At 44.7% G+C, this 17,933-nt stretch overlaps 2 protein-coding genes across 5 annotated transcripts in view; both read left to right on the top strand.

Moving 5' to 3' along the window:
* Positions 1–10,740, top strand: part of arhgap33 (Rho GTPase activating protein 33) — a 56,075-nt gene extending 45,335 nt beyond the window's left edge. For all 4 annotated transcript variants that reach the window (XM_020041342.3, XM_020041341.3, XM_020041344.3 and 1 more), the window contains 3 exons: positions 2,687–2,882; positions 3,333–3,664; positions 6,132–10,740. In XM_020041342.3, coding sequence (XP_019896901.2) covers positions 2,687–2,882; positions 3,333–3,664; positions 6,132–8,573 — 2,970 coding nt within the window. In that variant the 3' untranslated portion in view covers positions 8,574–10,740. The remainder of the gene's footprint in view (positions 1–2,686; positions 2,883–3,332; positions 3,665–6,131) is intronic.
* Positions 10,741–11,883: 1,143 nt separating this feature from the next.
* On the top strand, positions 11,884–15,677 carry zmp:0000000951. Its single transcript, XM_010885100.3, has 3 exons — positions 11,884–11,955; positions 12,087–12,950; positions 14,885–15,677. The coding sequence occupies exons 2-3, from the start codon at positions 12,100–12,102 to the stop codon at positions 15,675–15,677; spliced, it is 1,644 nt and encodes a 547-aa protein (XP_010883402.1). The 5' UTR covers positions 11,884–11,955; positions 12,087–12,099.
* Positions 15,678–17,933: the final 2,256 nt, after the last annotated feature.

Below are 17,933 nucleotides of genomic sequence, written 5' to 3'. Positions count from 1 at the left end.
ACGCATTCAAGCATAGTTTTTGGGGTAATACATGCTAGATCTTGGGCAGTAAAAGAGTACGGATCTCCATGAGTCAGTTATCGTCAACCTATATTGATAGTTAGTGTATCAGTGTCATTCACGAATGAAGGAAAAACTAACGTTGTTGTGCCATGAAATGAAATAGCTTTGGCAGTGAAAAGTTCCGACTCACTAGCAATTGCTCAATTCTTATGACTATTCCAGTTATCAAGTTAGTAGATACTAGTAACCCTATTACTGGCTAATATGCTGTTAAAATGGCCAGTAACAAAAGCCATACAGTTCATAGATGCTCTTTGTGGTGGAGGTAAACTTAATAAGAAATATTACAATTTAACACAATGCTTAATGGTGTCTAGCTAATTATTCATTCTTGGTGTGATGTTAATGCGTGACAAAATTATCTAATGTCGAGATGCTACATCAACACTACATCAAGCAAATATATATCTCTGTGGCGTGGTGGTTAAAGACACAGCCTCTCATATGGGAGACCCGGTTCGAATCCAGTGAGGGCAACAGCATTTATCATTGTAATTGCAGGCCAGCTTAACTCTGCTTGCCTCGTTCCTTTTCGGGTTTACATATTTGGCCATATGGATGTGTAAACGTCCCTTCAACATTTTACAGACTAAGGTAACATAGTTTAACAACTGAAACCTAAAGATTATACTTTGCAATCATTTATTCTTAAAAAATCAAGTGCAATTTCATAGTGTAGACAAAGTATGTAACTTTGTAGCAGTTTCCAATAACGATCAGTCTCTTACCTCGACAGGGAGAATTATTTTGCCTGCTTCTCCATGCTGGTTCTGCTTTTTGACAGCTTCATATTCTCCTTAAGGAATGTCTGGTACAATATGGAATTCTTGGTTGTCTAATGGCAAGTTGGCCAGGCTTTGGAGCAACAAAGCATCCCTTAACCATAATGCCACCGCCTTTATGCAATATTGATGAGGTTCTTCTGTTCAAAGTCAGTGTTTTGTTTTGCAGTCTATTTCTGACTGTTCACTCTTCCACTTCAACATTGATTTTGGCAAACATGTTGTGGCAAAATCTTCTAATCTATTGCTCCAGTTTTTATGCACCTGATTCTAATTTTAGTTATTTAATGTATGTTTTACACCTCCATTCGCATCGTATATTAGTTTTTCCTTTTCATGCCAGTAGTGACTTAAAAGGAGTGAGAGAATTTCAAGTTGCATGGAAGCCTGCAGTATCTATAAAACTTGAGATTTGTTTTAGATTTTGCGGTACATTTTGTGGAACGTAAAGATTTGATGTACTTCTACTCCTTAAGGGCCTGTGAGCTGCCACGGGTTGGAGTGTAGCGTAAAACTCGCTACCATTAGACTCTGGAGCAGTGGAAATCTATTCTGCAGATCAATTAGTTTTTACCGTCTCGCAGGTTCATGGTTGGTTCCAATGTAGGGAAACCTTCCTACAGCACATGATAAAATGACATTCTAGCGATGATTCTGGGATTCCAACTTTGTAGCAATAGTTCCAAATTCAAGTTTGATGTTATATGTACAGGATAAGTTAGTATGCAAATACAATGACATTATTCTGACCTATGCTACTTTGCATCAATGCTGTAAGGGTAGTACAGTGCAGTAAGAGTCGTTTAGTGCAACTGTTCAAGGGTGCAAAGTGGTGGTGTACAAGTTTGCAGAAAAAAAGGGATGTGGGGATTAGGGGATGCTGACCCCAGGGTAGTGCAGTGAGCAGTTGTTAGCTGTTCAGCAGCATGATGGGCTGAAGGAAGAAGCTGTCCCGTAGTCTGGTGGTCTGAGACCTGGTGCCACTTGCCAGACAGTAGCAGTGTAAACAGTTTGTAGTAGGGGTGACTGGAGTCCTTGATGTTTTTTCGGGCCTTTGGCAGAAACCACCTGGAGTAGATGTCATGGACGGGATGGAAACTCGTCTCCCGTGATGTGTTGGGCTGTCCACACTCCCCTCCGCAGTGATTTGTGACCGAGTTCAGTGCAGGTTCTGTACCAGACAGTAATGCAGCCAGTCATGATGCTTTCTACGGTGCAGCTGTAGGAGGACCTCAGGATGCAGGGAATTGTGCCGAACCTCAGTCACCTAAGGTCGAAGAGGCGCTGTTGTGTTGTTGGAGTGCTTCATGGCAACGCAGTGTTGGAATTAGGGAAGGCCCTTATCTGTGTCAGCCTGAAAATGCCTTTGTGCACACAGCAGGTGCATAAACAAATGGTTTGTCAATTCTGGTGTGGAAGAACTTGGCTGGCCTGCACAGGGCCCTGACTTCAACCCCATGAAATACCTTTGGGATGAATTGGAATACCTACACCGAACCAGGCCTCATTGTCCAACCTCAGTATTTGACCTCACCGATGGTATTGTGGCAAAATGGAAGCTATTGCCTGTAGCAATGTGGGAGATTTGCTTTCATTCAGAGGCAAGAAGGGGCAGTTATAGCCGCAGAAGGGGGACCGACTTCATACTAATGCCTGTGATTTAGGAAGATGTTTGATGATACCTTTGGCCATGTACTGTATCAGTTTTTTATTTGGGTCTATTACTATTGTTTGACTGTTGCGCATTGAGCATGCCTAATCATATCTACTCTTGTGCATCTATGTATCACTAAAATTGAATTAAAAAAAAAGTTTTGCCTGCTGTGTTTTTTCTCTCTCAGGTGCTGGACATGATTGGCGGACGAGCCGGGGAATTACAGCAAGCAGTGGCCGGCACACCGAGCAGTGTGCCCTCCCAATCCCAGCCTCCTCAGATGATCTCCATGCTGCTCAGGTCATGTGACTTCCAGCTGACAGAGAGCTGTCAGCAGGAGATTCGCAGCAAACTGGGCCCTGAAGCCAAGACCAGAGGACTGGGTTAGTAAACACAAGTTAAAGAGACTTGGCCAGTGAGTTTCATAGAGATGGTGGGGGGTTGTCATGTTTGACTACAGTAAATGTAGTCATGTTTAATTTAATTTCATTAAGACCTCATGTTGTACCTATCACGCTACAAGTGCATTTTATATCTAGTCATGGTTGTCCTTGATTGATTGAGCCATCAGATTTCTTTCCTATCAGTAGATATGTCATGAATTTGGCGCTTGTCATCAAAACCACTTGCTTTCAACCACTTGTTGTTTTAAATGAGGTACGATAGTAATTCTACTTAGGTTATGCACAAAACAACAGATTACACATCCATCCCAAAATGGGAGGTAAAGAAAAGTCCCAGACTGCACCTTTAATTGATTGCTATTATTTAAGATCTTTTCATTTAAAAAAGTATGGATTTTAACCCTTCTCTGCCTTCAAATGGTATAACAGGACTCAGCGGTTCTGCCCTGCCATCCCAGGCTCCCCCTCCCCCTCCTAAAAATCCAGCACGCCTCATGGCCTTGGCCCTGGCTGAGAGTGCCCACAAGGCCCTACGACAGGGTGCCTCGCCCCCCTACCGCCCCCCTCAGTCACGGCCCCAGGACACAGCCGAAACCCGCTGTCAAAGGTCCCTGTCTGCCGATGCAGGAGAGCTGCTGTCCTCTGATCCCAACCAGCTGTATTCCACAGTTCGCCCATTATCTGTGTGGATGACTGAGGGAAAAACAACAGAGACCGCATTAGATACAGGACATGGCCAAGGAGAGACTGTTCCAGGACAGGTGTGTTTGTGTTTTTAACCCAACAATATTATTATTATTACAATCAGACTGTAAAATGTGACTCATTGGGAGTTTTTTCCTGTACCCATTTTGAAAAAAGTTGTGATTGGGGAGAGGGATGGAATTAGGATTAGGCATTACCGGCTGGGTTTAGGCATTTGGGCTAGTTTAAGTTTAGGCATATTTTTTAGGTTATTGAGGTTAAGGTTAGAGTTAGGGTTAAGGATGGAGTTAAGGATCATGGAGTTTTTGTGTCCCCTCCAGGTTAGTAATACTGGTGTGTGTCGCCTTCAGAACTGCCTTAATTATACATGGCATTGATTCAACAAGGTGCTGAAAGAATTCCTTAGAAATGTTGGGCCATATTGATAGGATAGCATCTTGCAGTTGATGGAGATTTGTGGGATGCACATCCAGGGCACGAAGCTCCCGTTCCACCACATCCCAAAGATGCTCTATTGGGTTGAGATCTGGTGACTGTGGGGGCCATTTCAGTACAGTGAACTCATTGTCATGTTCAAGAAACCAATTTGAAATGATTCGAGCTTTGTGACATGGTGCATTATCCTGCTGGAAGTAGCCATCAGAGGATGGGTACATGGTGGTCATAAAGGGATGGACATGGTCAGAAACAATGCTCAGGTAGGCCGTGGCATTTAAAGGATGCCCAATTGGCACTAAGGGGCCTAAAGTGTGCCAAGAAAACATCCCCCACACCATTACACCACCACCACCAGCCTGCACAGTGGTAACAAGGCATGATGGATCCATGTTCTCATTCTGTTTACGCCAAATTCTGACTACCATCTGAATGTCTCAACAGAAATCGAGACTCATCAGACTCGTGCAAATTGTAGCCTCTTTTCCCTATTTGTAGTGGAGATGAGTGGTACCCGGTGGGGTCTTCTGCTGTTGTAGCCCATCCGCCTCAAGGTTGTGCGTGTTGTGGCTTCACAAATGCTTTGCTGCATACTTCGGTTTTAACGAGTGGTTATTTCAGTCAAAGTTGCTCTTCTATCAGCTTGAATCAGTCGGCCCATTCTCCTCTGACCTCTAGCACCAACAAGGCATTTTAGCCCACAGGACTGCCGCATACTGGATGTTTTTCCCTTTTCACACCATTCTTTGTAAACCCTAGAAATGGTTTTGTGTGAAAATCCCAGTAACTGAGCAGATTGTGAAATACTCAGACCGGCCTATCTGGCACCAACAACCATGCCACGCTCAAAATTGCTTAAATCACCTTTCTTTCCCATTCTGACATTCAGTTTGGAGTTCAGGAGATTGTCTTGACCAGTACCACACCCCTAAATGCATTGAAGCAACTGCCATGTGATTGGTTGATTAGATAATTGCATTAATGAGAAATTGAACAGGTGTTCCTAATAATCCTTTAGGTGAGTGTATGTATACACACACACACACACAGTATCTCACAAAAGTGAGTACACCCCTCACATTTTTGTAAATTTTTGATCATATCTGTTCATGTGACAACACTGAAGAAATTACACTTTGCTACAATGTAAGGTAGTGAGTGTACACCTTGTATAACCATGTAAATTTGCTGTCCCCTCAAAATAACACAACACACACCCATTAATGTCTAAACCAGTGGTTCCCAACTCGGGTCCTCGAGTACCCCCAACAGGACACATTTTTGTTGTAGCCCTGAACAAGCACACCCAATTCAACTCAATGAGAGCCTGATAATTAGTTGACAAGTTGAATCAGCTGTGCTTGGCTGGGGCTACAATGAAAATGTGTACTGTTGGGGGTACTTGAGGACCGTAGTTGGGAACCACTGGTCTAAACCACTGGCAACAAAAGTGAGTACACCTCTAAGTGAAAATGTCCAAATGTCCACACATGCCGAAGTCCCCATAAACATAGTAAAATCAGTCCTTGCCAGGTGTTTTTGAAAGCGCTACCTAGGCATTATGTCAGAAATAGTTAAGAATTAGAGGTTTATAGCAATAAGGCAACTTGTTACGGGAATATTTGGGCAATATATCCTTAAGTGCTGTGTCTTTCTTAAGATAGGCTTTTAGCTGTGGTATATTGTCCATATATCACACCACCTCATGCATTAATGCTTAAATACACCACAGCGTTTAGCCCAGAAGTGTCCAAACAGTTCCACGGAGGGCGGAGTGTCTGCAGGTTTTCGCTCTCACTTTGTACTTGACTGACTAATTAGGTTACTAATTGGTTAGTTTCTACCCTCACCTGGTTGTTTAGGTGTGAACTGGGAACGGATTTATAGGAAAAAACTAATACCTGCAGACACTCGGCCCTCCGTGGAACTGTTTGGACACCCCTGGTTTAGCCAGTCAGCATTGAGAGTTATTTTTATTACTATTCATATAGAACAGTACAGTATATCAGGCCACGTAGCTCCATCATACATACCTTACCAGTACATTAACCTACTATATGTGGGTTAAAAAGTATTTTTCTATTGCAGGACACAGGGTCCATATCCTCTGAGACATCTGTGTCTGACACAGTGCTGTCCAACTCGGAGCAGTCCGCTGGGAACTCGTCTGGGGACGAACTGACACCTAGCCCTATCTACAAGAACCAGAAACAGCTGCCCCACACCGAAGCACAGCCTCCTAAACCTGATTTACCTGGGGAGAGACCCCATCCCTCTGACACTGAGAGGAAGCCTCCAGCCTACTCCCGGCAGTTCTCTGCCCCTCACCTCCAACAGAAATCCAGCGTAACTTCTACCCAGTCGAAACCCTCCTTTGTTCACCCTAACTCCCATCTCCAACACTCCAAGTCAGAGAGCTCCCCCCTGGCTCAGGTCCGTGCCTTACAGCCCACCCGCCCCAAAGTCCCCCCTAAACCCCTGGATCTGGAGCGCCCCCATAGAGCACCTTTGGCCAAAACTGAGATGCGTCGCTCCCTGGACTCAGGGCGCATTCGGAGGATCTTTGGTCAACAGGGTCCACAAGGGAACCCTCCTCTGGCCAGAGCCTTCTCAGAGCGCCTGAGTGGAGCACCAGATCATCTTGTCCGCTACCACGCAGCCAAGGCTGCCAGCCAACCAGTGCCAGGACAGCAGCCTCATCAGGCCCAAATCCGTCCTGTGCCCCTCTCCTCCACCTCAGAGGACCAAGGGAAAAGTGAGAACTTCTACTACGAGATTGCTGGGCCTGAGAACCCACAGGGCCCCCCCAGCTACGCCCGTCACAGCTACCAGAACATGAGGCTGGACCTGGACGGTAACCTCCGCCAGGCTTCCAACCCAGAAGCCAACCAAAGGCCAATTTCCAGGGGGCACCACCAGCATCAACCTCAGCCTATCCACCACAACCAGAGTGGGTCCAAGGGGGAGAGGGGCCCTCAGCTCTGGTCATCAGAGGCCACGCGGGCCTGGGCAGCCGCTCACTCCCAGTCCCACTCCATCTGCCACTCTCACCATTACTCCCAGGACAACTCCCCCCACCACCATCTCCCCTCTCATCTCCGGTCCCAACGCCAGTCCTCCTCAGTCAGGCTGGCTCGTAGCGAGATGCACCCCCTCTCATCCTCCTCGATGGTTCCGCTGGCGCTCCATCAGCACCAGCGCAGCCTTCACCGCTCCAACAGGTCACCCTCCAATGACCATACCGCCTCTCTACTGCACCCTTACTTTGAGAACGGGAAGGTGTGCTATCGCAAGCCAGAGGAGGGTCCCCCGAGTCAGAGTCAGCCTCTACAGGGCCAGCCGCCTCAGCGCTCCCCTCCCCAGGCCCTCAGACAGAACTCATCGGAGCCCATCTATGTCAACTTCCCCTTCACTAGCCCCTCCACTGCTGCCAACAGTACGAAGAGCTGGACTACCACAGACCTAGACGGAGACCCTCCGCGAGGTGAATCCGTGGCCCCGCTTACCAATCCCCCTCCTCCCGAGGACCAGACACCGTGTTCCCCCTGCTTGGCCCCTGAACCGGGAGGCTCTACCTGCATCGGCCTCAGCCCTTCCACTCCAGACAGCCCAGCCGCTTGCGAAAAACCATCAGCAACGACCCCCGGGAGCGACCTGGAGAGCGACTGCCTCCCGGTGCCGTCAGCATCCACATCCGCAGGGGCCCACTTCCACAGCCGCTCAGACCCCTACAGCTGCAGCACGAAGCCCATCCAGGGCCTGTCGGGGAAGGAGATTGCCTCCCTTTTGATAGAGAAGCTAGATGAGGAGGAGAAAGGGGAGGGTCCTTCCACTGTCACCTCCTCCGCCTCAACAAACTCCTCCCCAACCATGGAGCACCCCCCCAACCCCTACCCCAGCCAGCATCACAACCAGCCCCCGCCAGCCTACAATGTCTACACGCCGGGTCCCTCCCGGAGCAGGGCCTCTCAGAGCGTTGGGTCAAGTGGCTACCAACGCCAAGACCTACTCCGGAGGTCCACATCGGGGGGCCAATACAGGCAGGCCTTTGACGTCATGCCCTCAGGCGATCAGGTGCTGAAATACTACCGGACCCAAGACTTCCCACCAGGACCCGCGGGAGAGCGCCAAAGTGCTGGTGCCAACCCCTATCCCCCGCGGGAGCACTACCAGGAGGCCATCTACCACAACCGGAGCCCCCAGGAACCCCACTCCTCTGACTACCCCAGCCAGCCCCTGTCTGACCCCTCCACCTCGCCTCCTGCTGCCTTCTCTACCCTGATGCTGGGAGACCCAAGGCCCTACCCCAGTCAGCCAGGAGGCGTTCAGTACAACCAGCATCCCTTCCCGCATGGTCTGGCGTTGGGCCAATACCCTAACCCTCCCCCCCGCCGAGACATGATTCATGAGCCGGTGCTGCGGCCACCGGCCCTGCGGAACCAGAGAGGGCTGGCGCGGCAGGGCAGCTTACCTGGACCATCTCCCAACTGGACCATCCACACTGAGGGCCAGACACGTAGCTACTGCTGAGGAGCACAAGGGACCTTCTAGTATTTTACAATACATACCTTACATTTAAAAGAGAGAGAAGACATGGGGAGAGACCAGTGTTAAACTCACATGGTCCACAGAGCGAGTAAGTCAATAGATAGCCTTAGGGGCAATAATGTATGTCTTGTTTAGACATGGGACCAATGGCAAGGCATTCTAGGGTAGCTAGACATACTGTCCAAATTCCTGTTAGAGCATTCTCTGGGGCCTGTCAGCACTGCAAATCTGCCACCAATGAACCAATTGCAGAAAGGGGACTATGATCAGAGGCATAGAAGTGAATCAAAGAGAGAAACCGAAAAGTGTCTTTCGATTTGAAAACATTCCTGAACAGACTGCTGTTGAGTGACAAATAGCTGCTGTACTTTTTAACAGAGCGTCCATGTTCTGCAAAGTGGTGGTTGTTTGCTTGGCTGTGGGTATGGTCCAATTAGATTTGTTTTTGTTTATTGTAAGGTTGTAGGGCAGAGAGAAGACTACACAGGGAAGTAACCACAGTCTTTTTTTCTTTTTTCTTTAAATTAATTTTGTAAGAACAAAAGTTTGTTTCAGTGGATTTCATAAGCTTGATTTAAATTAACAGCTGTGTTGCTGATTTTTTTTTAATTGATTTTATTATTTATTTAGTGTTTAGTTTGAATGCATGTAATATATAGCTTCAGATGATGTATCATTTGTTTTGATTTTATCCCAGGATTGAGTGTATGAATGTTTGAATGCATGTACAGATTACATTAATTTCTCATGGTGAGTTAGAAAGCACATATTTCAGCAAATGAAACTGAATCAAAACACTGCCTTCTGTTACAAGAGAAACTGTTTTTCAGACAGTACTTAGTTGTTTTAGGATTCGTGGTACTAGACTATTTTGCGTTGTCATTCTGAATGCAGGGTGTGTGTTTGTCCGCCTCTGTCTGACTGACGGATTGCAGAGAGATAGTACTGTGTTATCTAATGTACTTATCCTTGAAGGATGTTTTTGTACATGTTAAAGTCTATGCTTTTATTCAAAGCAATGTACTGTTTTTATAATACAATCCACTCACACTCATCCTCACTTGTTTTTCTGTATACATTGTAGTTGAGTGCAACAGAATCAACTCAGAAATCTTCACCTTCATTTTGGGATTTGTACTGTCTGCCTCTATGCAACAAATCCTTGGCATATAGAAGCCATTACGAAGATGTTGATGCGATGGATGAGGTGGAGGCAGAGACCACATACAGTATATGTCATTATCATTCCATGTACAAATCACTTTGTCTTAATTCTGTTATTTATGGTTCATGTCTTCCCCACTTTCGCATTGGGGCTGCAATATTGGTATTGGAGAGCATAGGTAGAGCTTCATCTGTACGTTAATGAGTTTTGCATAGACCTCTCCACTAAATTCAAGTGTGTTTGTATATATATATAGGCGTGTGTGTGTGTGTGTGTGTGTGTGTGTGGGTGTGTGTGCGTGCGTGTGTGTGCGCGCGCGTTTGGACACTTTCTATGTGTAGATCTCACAATTCATGGCTCTAGGACTATATGGGCTACAAGTGCGGTTTAATCCTTTCCCTGTCATTACAATGTTTCACTGATGCCAAGTGTAGTTAGTATTGTAGGAAAGCTAAATGAAACAGAAGGTTGTATTAGACTAATTTAGAAGTACTGTTTATTCTACATTTAATACTATCTTCAGGTGAACGTCCTCAACTGTGTTGTAATGCTGTGATCGCACATAAGGGAACTGTGAGGAAAAGAGAAGTTTTGTAAGGTGAGAATGTGAAACAGGGTGCCAGTTTTCCTCAATGTCACCTCTCGTTTTTGTTCAAGGTGCCTTTTTGATGAACAATCATTTGGTTCCATAAAGCATGTTAGGATATGAACCTTTGCTCTTTAATTCTGGGCTGGTAAAGTTGTGAATGTTTATCTTGCCAGGTGCACTATAGCTCTAAAATGTCAAAAGTCAGTGTCCAGAGCCTGCAGATATGGTACTGTTGTCCCTAAACTCCTCTTTGATCGAAGTGAATTGCACATTTTTAATTAAACACCCTAATGACTCTGGGCTTTGGCATTTTGAAGGATAGTTGTGTGTGTGTGTGTGTCCATGTTCTCTTTGTGTGTGTGTGTGTGTGTGTGTGTGTGTGTGTGTGTGTGTGTGTGTGTGTGTGTGTGTGTGTGTGTGTGTGTGAATGCATGTTTTCTTTGTGTGTGTGTGTGTGTTAGTATGCCTTGTTTGTGTGAGCAAGCATGCTTCCCACCCTCTCTCTCTCTCATCTATGCAGTGACCGAGTACATTGAAAGCTGGAAAGACTTAAAATGGCTGTACTACCTATGTGTGTATAAGTGTGTGTGGGTGTAACCTAAATTTGCAGTCCAATATTATTCTTTTAAGCCTTATAGCAAGCACTTGGCAAAAGGCAGGTCATCTTATTTTATATTTTCCTATGTGTGAATTAAAAACCTGATGGTTGCATCAAAGATGAAGCAAGTTGTCCTTGTTTTTTCCCTGTGTTTTGTAATAGAGCAAAAAAAGGAAGTATGAAATTAATGTAGAATGGACATTTTACTATTGAAATTTAAATGTTACTTAATGTGTTTTCCCATCTAGTTTAAGTTGGTACCTTTTTTAGAAATGCTACAAGCTTGGCACACCGGTATTTGCAGAGATTATGTTCTTCTCTGCAGATCCTTTGAAGCTTTGTCAGTTTGGATGAGGAACATCACTGCTCAACCATTTTCAGATCTAATTTTTCAAGTCCAGAAACGTTGGTTTTTGCTTTGACATTTGCTCTCAACCTTATATAGACAGGTGTGTGTCTAAATTATGTCCAGTCAATTGAAACTATGACAAATTTATATTTTAAGGATGATCAGTGGAATCAGGATGCACCTGAGCTCAATTTCAATGTCATAGCAAAGGGTCTGAATATATATGTAACTGTAACAGTTCTGTTTTTTGTTTGTCATTATGTTGCATTTTGTGTTGACTGACGAGAACCAAAAATTATTCCAGAATGAGGCTGAAGCATATCAAAATGTTTCCAACAGTAAAGGACAGAATATAAAATAAGAAAACGAATCATGTTTCATGCCAAGCAATATACTTGTTCTAGAATCAACCAGTTATTTTGGTCTCTGCATTCACACACCATTCTGTACCTGGAAGAATCTGAATATCCTGGAAGGATGGTCTGTGGTTTGTTTACAATGCAGCATGTGACTGACTTGGTCAACAGTGAACATCAGATGATTTCTTACCTGGCCAAGTCTTTTGAAACCACCTTTCTTTACGTAGTGAAGGATAATTCGAATGAAGCTACAATAGCACTGTTGTAGTATAAGCTTTAGAATCAAGTCTGCATAAAATTTTTGGTAAGTTAAATTTCATTATTTACTTAGTTGCTTGCCTTAATGTGGTTTCGTCACTTGTACAGTATTACTTGTACAAACTTCGGAGTATACAAGTGTAATTAATGCCTTTTCAATCATTTGTTTTATATCAGGGCTACGTTCAACATGACTGAGAAACTTAGTGACGAAATGGTGGAGTTGCTGCTGGCACCATGGCGATCATCTTCACAAGTGACAGGCCTGGAGGGCAGGATTGTGGCAGCATTGGAAATGTATGACCACTTCTATTTAGATGTGGCTGTTACTGGGGGAACTCAGGACGCAAACAATCAGCTAGCCAAAGCACTGTGTGGGTTAACAGATGACAAAGAAGAGGTGGAAGAAGGAGAGAATGAGGAAGCCATTGATGACGTAGATTGCAAAAAGGAATGGGAGGGGGAGGTGGAACATTCCAGAGTAACTACTCTGGAAAAAGGAAAACTGGTCAGCAAAGAAAAAATAACAGTTAAGGCAAGTGATGACAATAATGACTCTCCAACTGACAACCAGCCAATGGTCCTGCACCCCACGATTCCCAATATCCGTATTTGGTCAGTTTCAAGTCTTGATGGCCAAAATCACCCAATTGACCACTATGATGTGTTGGTAGTCCTCACCTCAGAACAGCACCAGGAGGACCTGCCAGGCCCCATCATGGAGCTCCGTAAAAGGGACCAACCTATGGTCTTAGTCAGAGCTAAACAGGAGCAGGACCTAGTCCAGGAGAAGATCACAGGACCCTGTAAGACCTGTGCGTGGGAGAGAATGAGAGATCGTAAAATGGAGATTGAAAGGAAAAGGCTGTCCACCAGAGCTGGAGGGGACATGAAAGCAAAGCAAACATTACTGGATTTATGGGAGATTGGAGCAACCATGACTGCATCTCTGCCTGAGTTGAGAAAGGAAGCCTTTTGTCAGTTCATGGTTGAAGTTGTCAGAGAAAACAGAGTTCCAAAACTATTGAGGAATACCAAACAGTGAGTTTGGTTTTGTCTTATCCATGTGCCTGAGGGCCAAATGCCATATGGCACTTTGACGTGGCAAAGGCTAATCATTACTTTTACATTTAACTTTTCTATTAAACTACATTTTGGAGAAGGCATCATGGATCAATTAAATTAGGGTCTAGTAGGAAACAATTAAATATCATCAACCCTTTGCCACCACAAAGCTTCATAATTTTTGGTCTGGCCCATTGAATTAATTTTGTTGAATGTGCAAACACTATCTATCTTGATTTAGTGTAAATAAGTTTTCCCCTTGAGGAGATACTGTAGAACTACATTTACATTATTTGTAAAATCGTGATATACAGGTGCTGGTCATAAAATTAGAATATCATGAAAAAGTGTATTTCAGTAATTCCATTCAAAAAGTGAAACTTGTATAATGTATACATTCATTCCACACAGACTGATATATTTCAAGTGTTTATTTCTTTTAATTTTGATGATTATAACTGACAACTAATGAAAAACCCAAATTCAGTATCTCTGAAAATTTGAATATTGTGAAAAGGTTCCATGTTGAAGACACCTGGTGCCACACTCTAATCAGCTAATTAACCCAAAACACCTGCACAGGCCTGTAAATGGTCTCTCAGTCTAGTTCTGTAGGCAACACAATCATGTGGAAGACTGCTGACTTGACAGCTGTCCAAAAGACGACCATTGACACCTTGCACAAGGAGGGCAAAACACAAAAGGTCATAGCTAAAGAGGCTGGCTGTTCACAGAGCTCTGTGCCCAAGCACATTAATAGAGAGGTGAAGGGAAGGAAAAGATGTGGTAGAAAAAAGTGTACAAACAATAGGGTTAACCGCACCCTGGAGAGGATTGTGAAACAAAACCCATTCAAAAATGTGGGGGAGATTCACAAAGAGTGGACTGCAGCTGGAGTCAGTGCTTCAAGAACCACCACGCTCAGACATATGCAAGACATGGGTTTCAGCAGTCGCATTCCTTGTGTCAAGCCACTCTTGAAAAAGACACAGCGTCAGAAGCGTCTCGCCTGGGCTAAAGACAAAAAGGACTGGACTGCTGCTGAGTTATGTTCTCTGATGAAAGTAAATTTTGCATTTCCTTTGGAAATCAAGGTCCCAGAGTCTGGAAGAAGAGAGGAGAGGCACAGAATACACATTACTTGAAGTCCAGTGTAAAGTTTCCACAGTCAGTGATGGTTTGGGGTGCCATGTCATCTGCTGGTGTTGGTCCACTGTGTTTTCTGAGGTCCAAGGTCAATGCAGCCGTCTACCAGGAGGTTTTAGAGCACTTCATGCTTCCTGCTGCTGACCAACTTTTTATGGAGATGCAGATTACATTTTCCAACAGGACTTGGCACCTGCACATAGTGCCAAAGCTACCAGTACCTGGTTTAAGGACCATGGTATCTCTGTTCTTAATTGGCCAGCAAACTCACCTAACCTTAAATCTATGGGGTATTGTGAAGAGGAAGATGTGATACGCCAGACCCAACAATACAGAAGAGCTGAAGGCCACTATCAGAGCAACCTGGGCTCTCATAACACCTGAGCAGTGCCACAGACTGATCGACTCCATGCCACACACATGCATTGCTGCAGTAATTCAGGCAAAAGGAGCCCCAACTAAGTAATGAGTGCTGTACATGCCAACATTTCTAAAAATCATTTTTTTGTATTGGTCTTAAGTAATATTGTAATTTTCAGAGATACTGAATTGGGGATTTTCATTAGTTGTCAGTTTTAATCATCACAATTAAAAGAAATAAACATTTGAAATATATCAGTCTGTGTGTAGTGAATGAATAAAGTTTCACTTTTTGAAAGGAATTACTGAAATAAATCTACTTTTTGATGATATTCTAATTTTATGACCAGCACCTGTAGACATTACCCAGGGATACTTTTTTATTGACTTTTTATTCACTACAGATCTCTGCTGTCAGCTGGACTGAAAATAGGTAAGGTGCGTCAGGAGGATGTTGATTGTCATGGTGACCTCTTCCAGTCCATGGATCTAATCAACCCCCCATCCAGACTTTTATCAGCCCTCACGGCCCTGGAGCACCTCCGGCTGGACCTGGGGGTTCTGGGGCAGACTGGCTCTGGCTGTTCCAGCCTGGTCAACTCCCTCTTGGGCTTGAAGAATACTGATCAGGGGGCATCTCCTACAGGAGTCACTGAAACCACCATTGATGTTCTGGGGTTCCCCTACCCGGAGCTTCCTAATGTTTGGCTGTGGGATCTACCAGGCATGGGCAGAGTAGGGGATCTGGTTCCCAATGATGACAAGCTTCCTTCAATTCAACCTCCAACACTACCCCTTTCTTTGCCTCTGTTTCCTCTACACCCACCATGTGATGTCTACATCCTGGTCTCTCCTATTAGGCTTAGCTTAGAGAGTGTTCAGCTGCTGCAGATTTTGTCAGCTCAGGGAAGGTCATGCTACTTGGTTATTTCTAAGGCGGATTTGATTGATGAGGTGGCCGTGGAAGAGGTGAGGAGATGGAGTGAAGAAACTTTATGTAGAATAGGCCTCAAGCAGACCACTTTTCTAGTTTCAGCCCTTCATATAGGTGACTTGGACTTACCCAAGTTGCAAGAAGCATTGCGTGGTGCCTTGGCCTCCCACAGAAGGGCTGCTTTTGCCCGTTATGTGGTTGAGAGTTTGAAAACAAAAGTGTGGGGGGGGAAGAACCTGGGAGATCTTTGCAAGCTTCAGTGACAAATCATTTTGACAAATTTAATCATTATAGCTAGATAGATACAATTTTTTAAGTGAAATGACAAAAGATCTGGATAATCAATTTATAAAAGCTCAACTAACTAGGAACAAATCTGCCAACCCTAATTTTCTGATACTTTACCCTGGCAACTATTGACCAATCTGCCCAAAACTTTATTTTCCACTTTCATGTAGGTCAACACAATATTTGTCAGAGTAGTACCTAAAGAAACTTGCCCCCAAAAATAAAATGCTTTCCATAAATATTACAGGCATGAAAATTCTTTAGAATGAAATGGCTGCAAAAATATTTATATATTATTAGAAGTAATACCAATCAAGCTGACATTTTTCAAACAAGTATATTCAGCCTTAGCAAACTTTGTGCAATCTAATGCTTCACATTAGGTATGGTGTTCTTTGGATGCAACTCAGCATTCTTTCTCCTCCAAACACTAAGAGTTGAGTTTTACCAAAAAGTTATATTTTGGTTTCATCTGACCATATGACATTCTCTCAATCCTCTTCTGGACCATCCAAATGCTCTCTAGCAAACCTCAGACGGGCCTGGACATGACTTAAGCAGGGGGACACGTCTGGCAATGCAGGATTTCAGTCCCTTGTGGCATAGTGTGTTACTGATGGTAGCCTTTGTTACTTTGGTATGAGCTCTCTGCAGGTCATTCACTAGCCCCCCCCCCCCCCCCCCCCCCCCCCCCCGTGTGGTTCTGGGATTTTTGCTCACCTTTCTTGTGATAATTTTGACCCCACGGGTGAGATCTTGCGTGGAGCCCCGGATCGAGGGAGATTATCAGTGGTCTTGTATGTCTTCCATTTTCTTATAATTGCTCCCACAGTTGATTTCTTCACACCAAGCTGCTTACCTATTGCAGATTCAGTCTTCCCAGCCTGTTGCAGGTCTACAATTTTGTTTCTGGTGTCTTTTGACAGCTCTTTGGTCTTGGCCATAGTGGAGTTTGGAGTGTGACTGTTTGAGGTTGTGGATAGGTGTATTTTATACTGATAACAAGTTCAAACAGGTGCCATTAATACAGGTCACGAGTGGAGGACAGAGGTGCCTCTTAAAGAAGTTGTTACAGGTCTGTGAGAGCCAGAAATCTTGCTTGTTTGTAGGTGACCAAATACTTATTTTACATAGGAATTTACCAATAAATTCATAAAAAATCCTACAATGTGATTTTCTGGATTTTTGTTTCTCATTTTGCCTCTCATTGTTGAAGTGTACCTATGATGAAAATTACAGGCCTCTCATCTTTTTTAGTGGGAGAACTTGCACAATTGGTGGCTGACTAAATACTTTTTTGCCCCACTGTAGGTCCCCCTTTTGTTGCCAAAACACTAGACATCACTAGAACTCTGAAGGTGTGCTGTGGTTTCTAGGACCAAGAAGTTAGCAGCAGAGCCTTTATGTCCTGTAAGTTTTGAGGTGGGGCCTCCATGGATCGGACCTGTTTGTCCAGTACATCTCTTAGATGCTTGATTGGATTGAGATCTGAGGAATTTGGAAGCCAAGTCAGCACATTGAACTTGTTGTTGTGGTCCTCATACCATTCCTGAACTGTTTTTGCTTTTGTGCCTGGGCGCATTATCCTGCTGAAATGAGGTCAATGCCATCAGAGAATACCGTTGCATGGTCTGCAACAATGCTCAGGTAGGTGGTACTGTACATGTCAAAGTAACATCCACATGAATGGCAGGACCCATGGTTTTCCAGCAGAACATTGCCCAAAGCGTCACACTGCCTTCGCCAGCTTGCCTTCTTCCCATAGTGCAATCTGGTGCCATGTGTTCTCCAGGTAAGCGACGCACACGTACCCAGCCATCCACGTGATGTAAAAGGAGATGTGATTCATCAGACCTTCTTCCATTGCTCCATGGTCCAGTTTGGATGCTCACTTGCCCATTCAAGGCGCTTTCGGCAGTGGACTGGGGTAAGCATGGGCACCCTAACTGGTCTGCGGCTATGTAGCCCCATACGCAACAAACTACAATGCACTGTGTGTTCTGACACCTTTCTATCAGTACCAGCGTTCACTTTTTCAACAATTTGAGCTGCAGTAGCTTGTCTGTTGGATCGGACCACATGGGCCAGCCTTCACTTCCCACGTACATCAGTGAGCCTTGGCTGCCCATGATCATGTCGCCCATTCACTGGTTTTCCTACCTTGTGACACTTTTGATAGGTATAGTCCACTGCAGACCGGGACACCACACAAGGGCTGCAGTTTTGGAGAT

The sequence above is a fragment of the Esox lucius genome, chromosome 20 (genome assembly GCF_011004845.1).
Source record: "Esox lucius isolate fEsoLuc1 chromosome 20, fEsoLuc1.pri, whole genome shotgun sequence".
NCBI lineage: Eukaryota > Metazoa > Chordata > Actinopteri > Esociformes > Esocidae > Esox > Esox lucius.
Note: the sequence above shows the minus strand (reverse complement) of the source record. Positions and strands in the feature narration are given on the sequence as shown.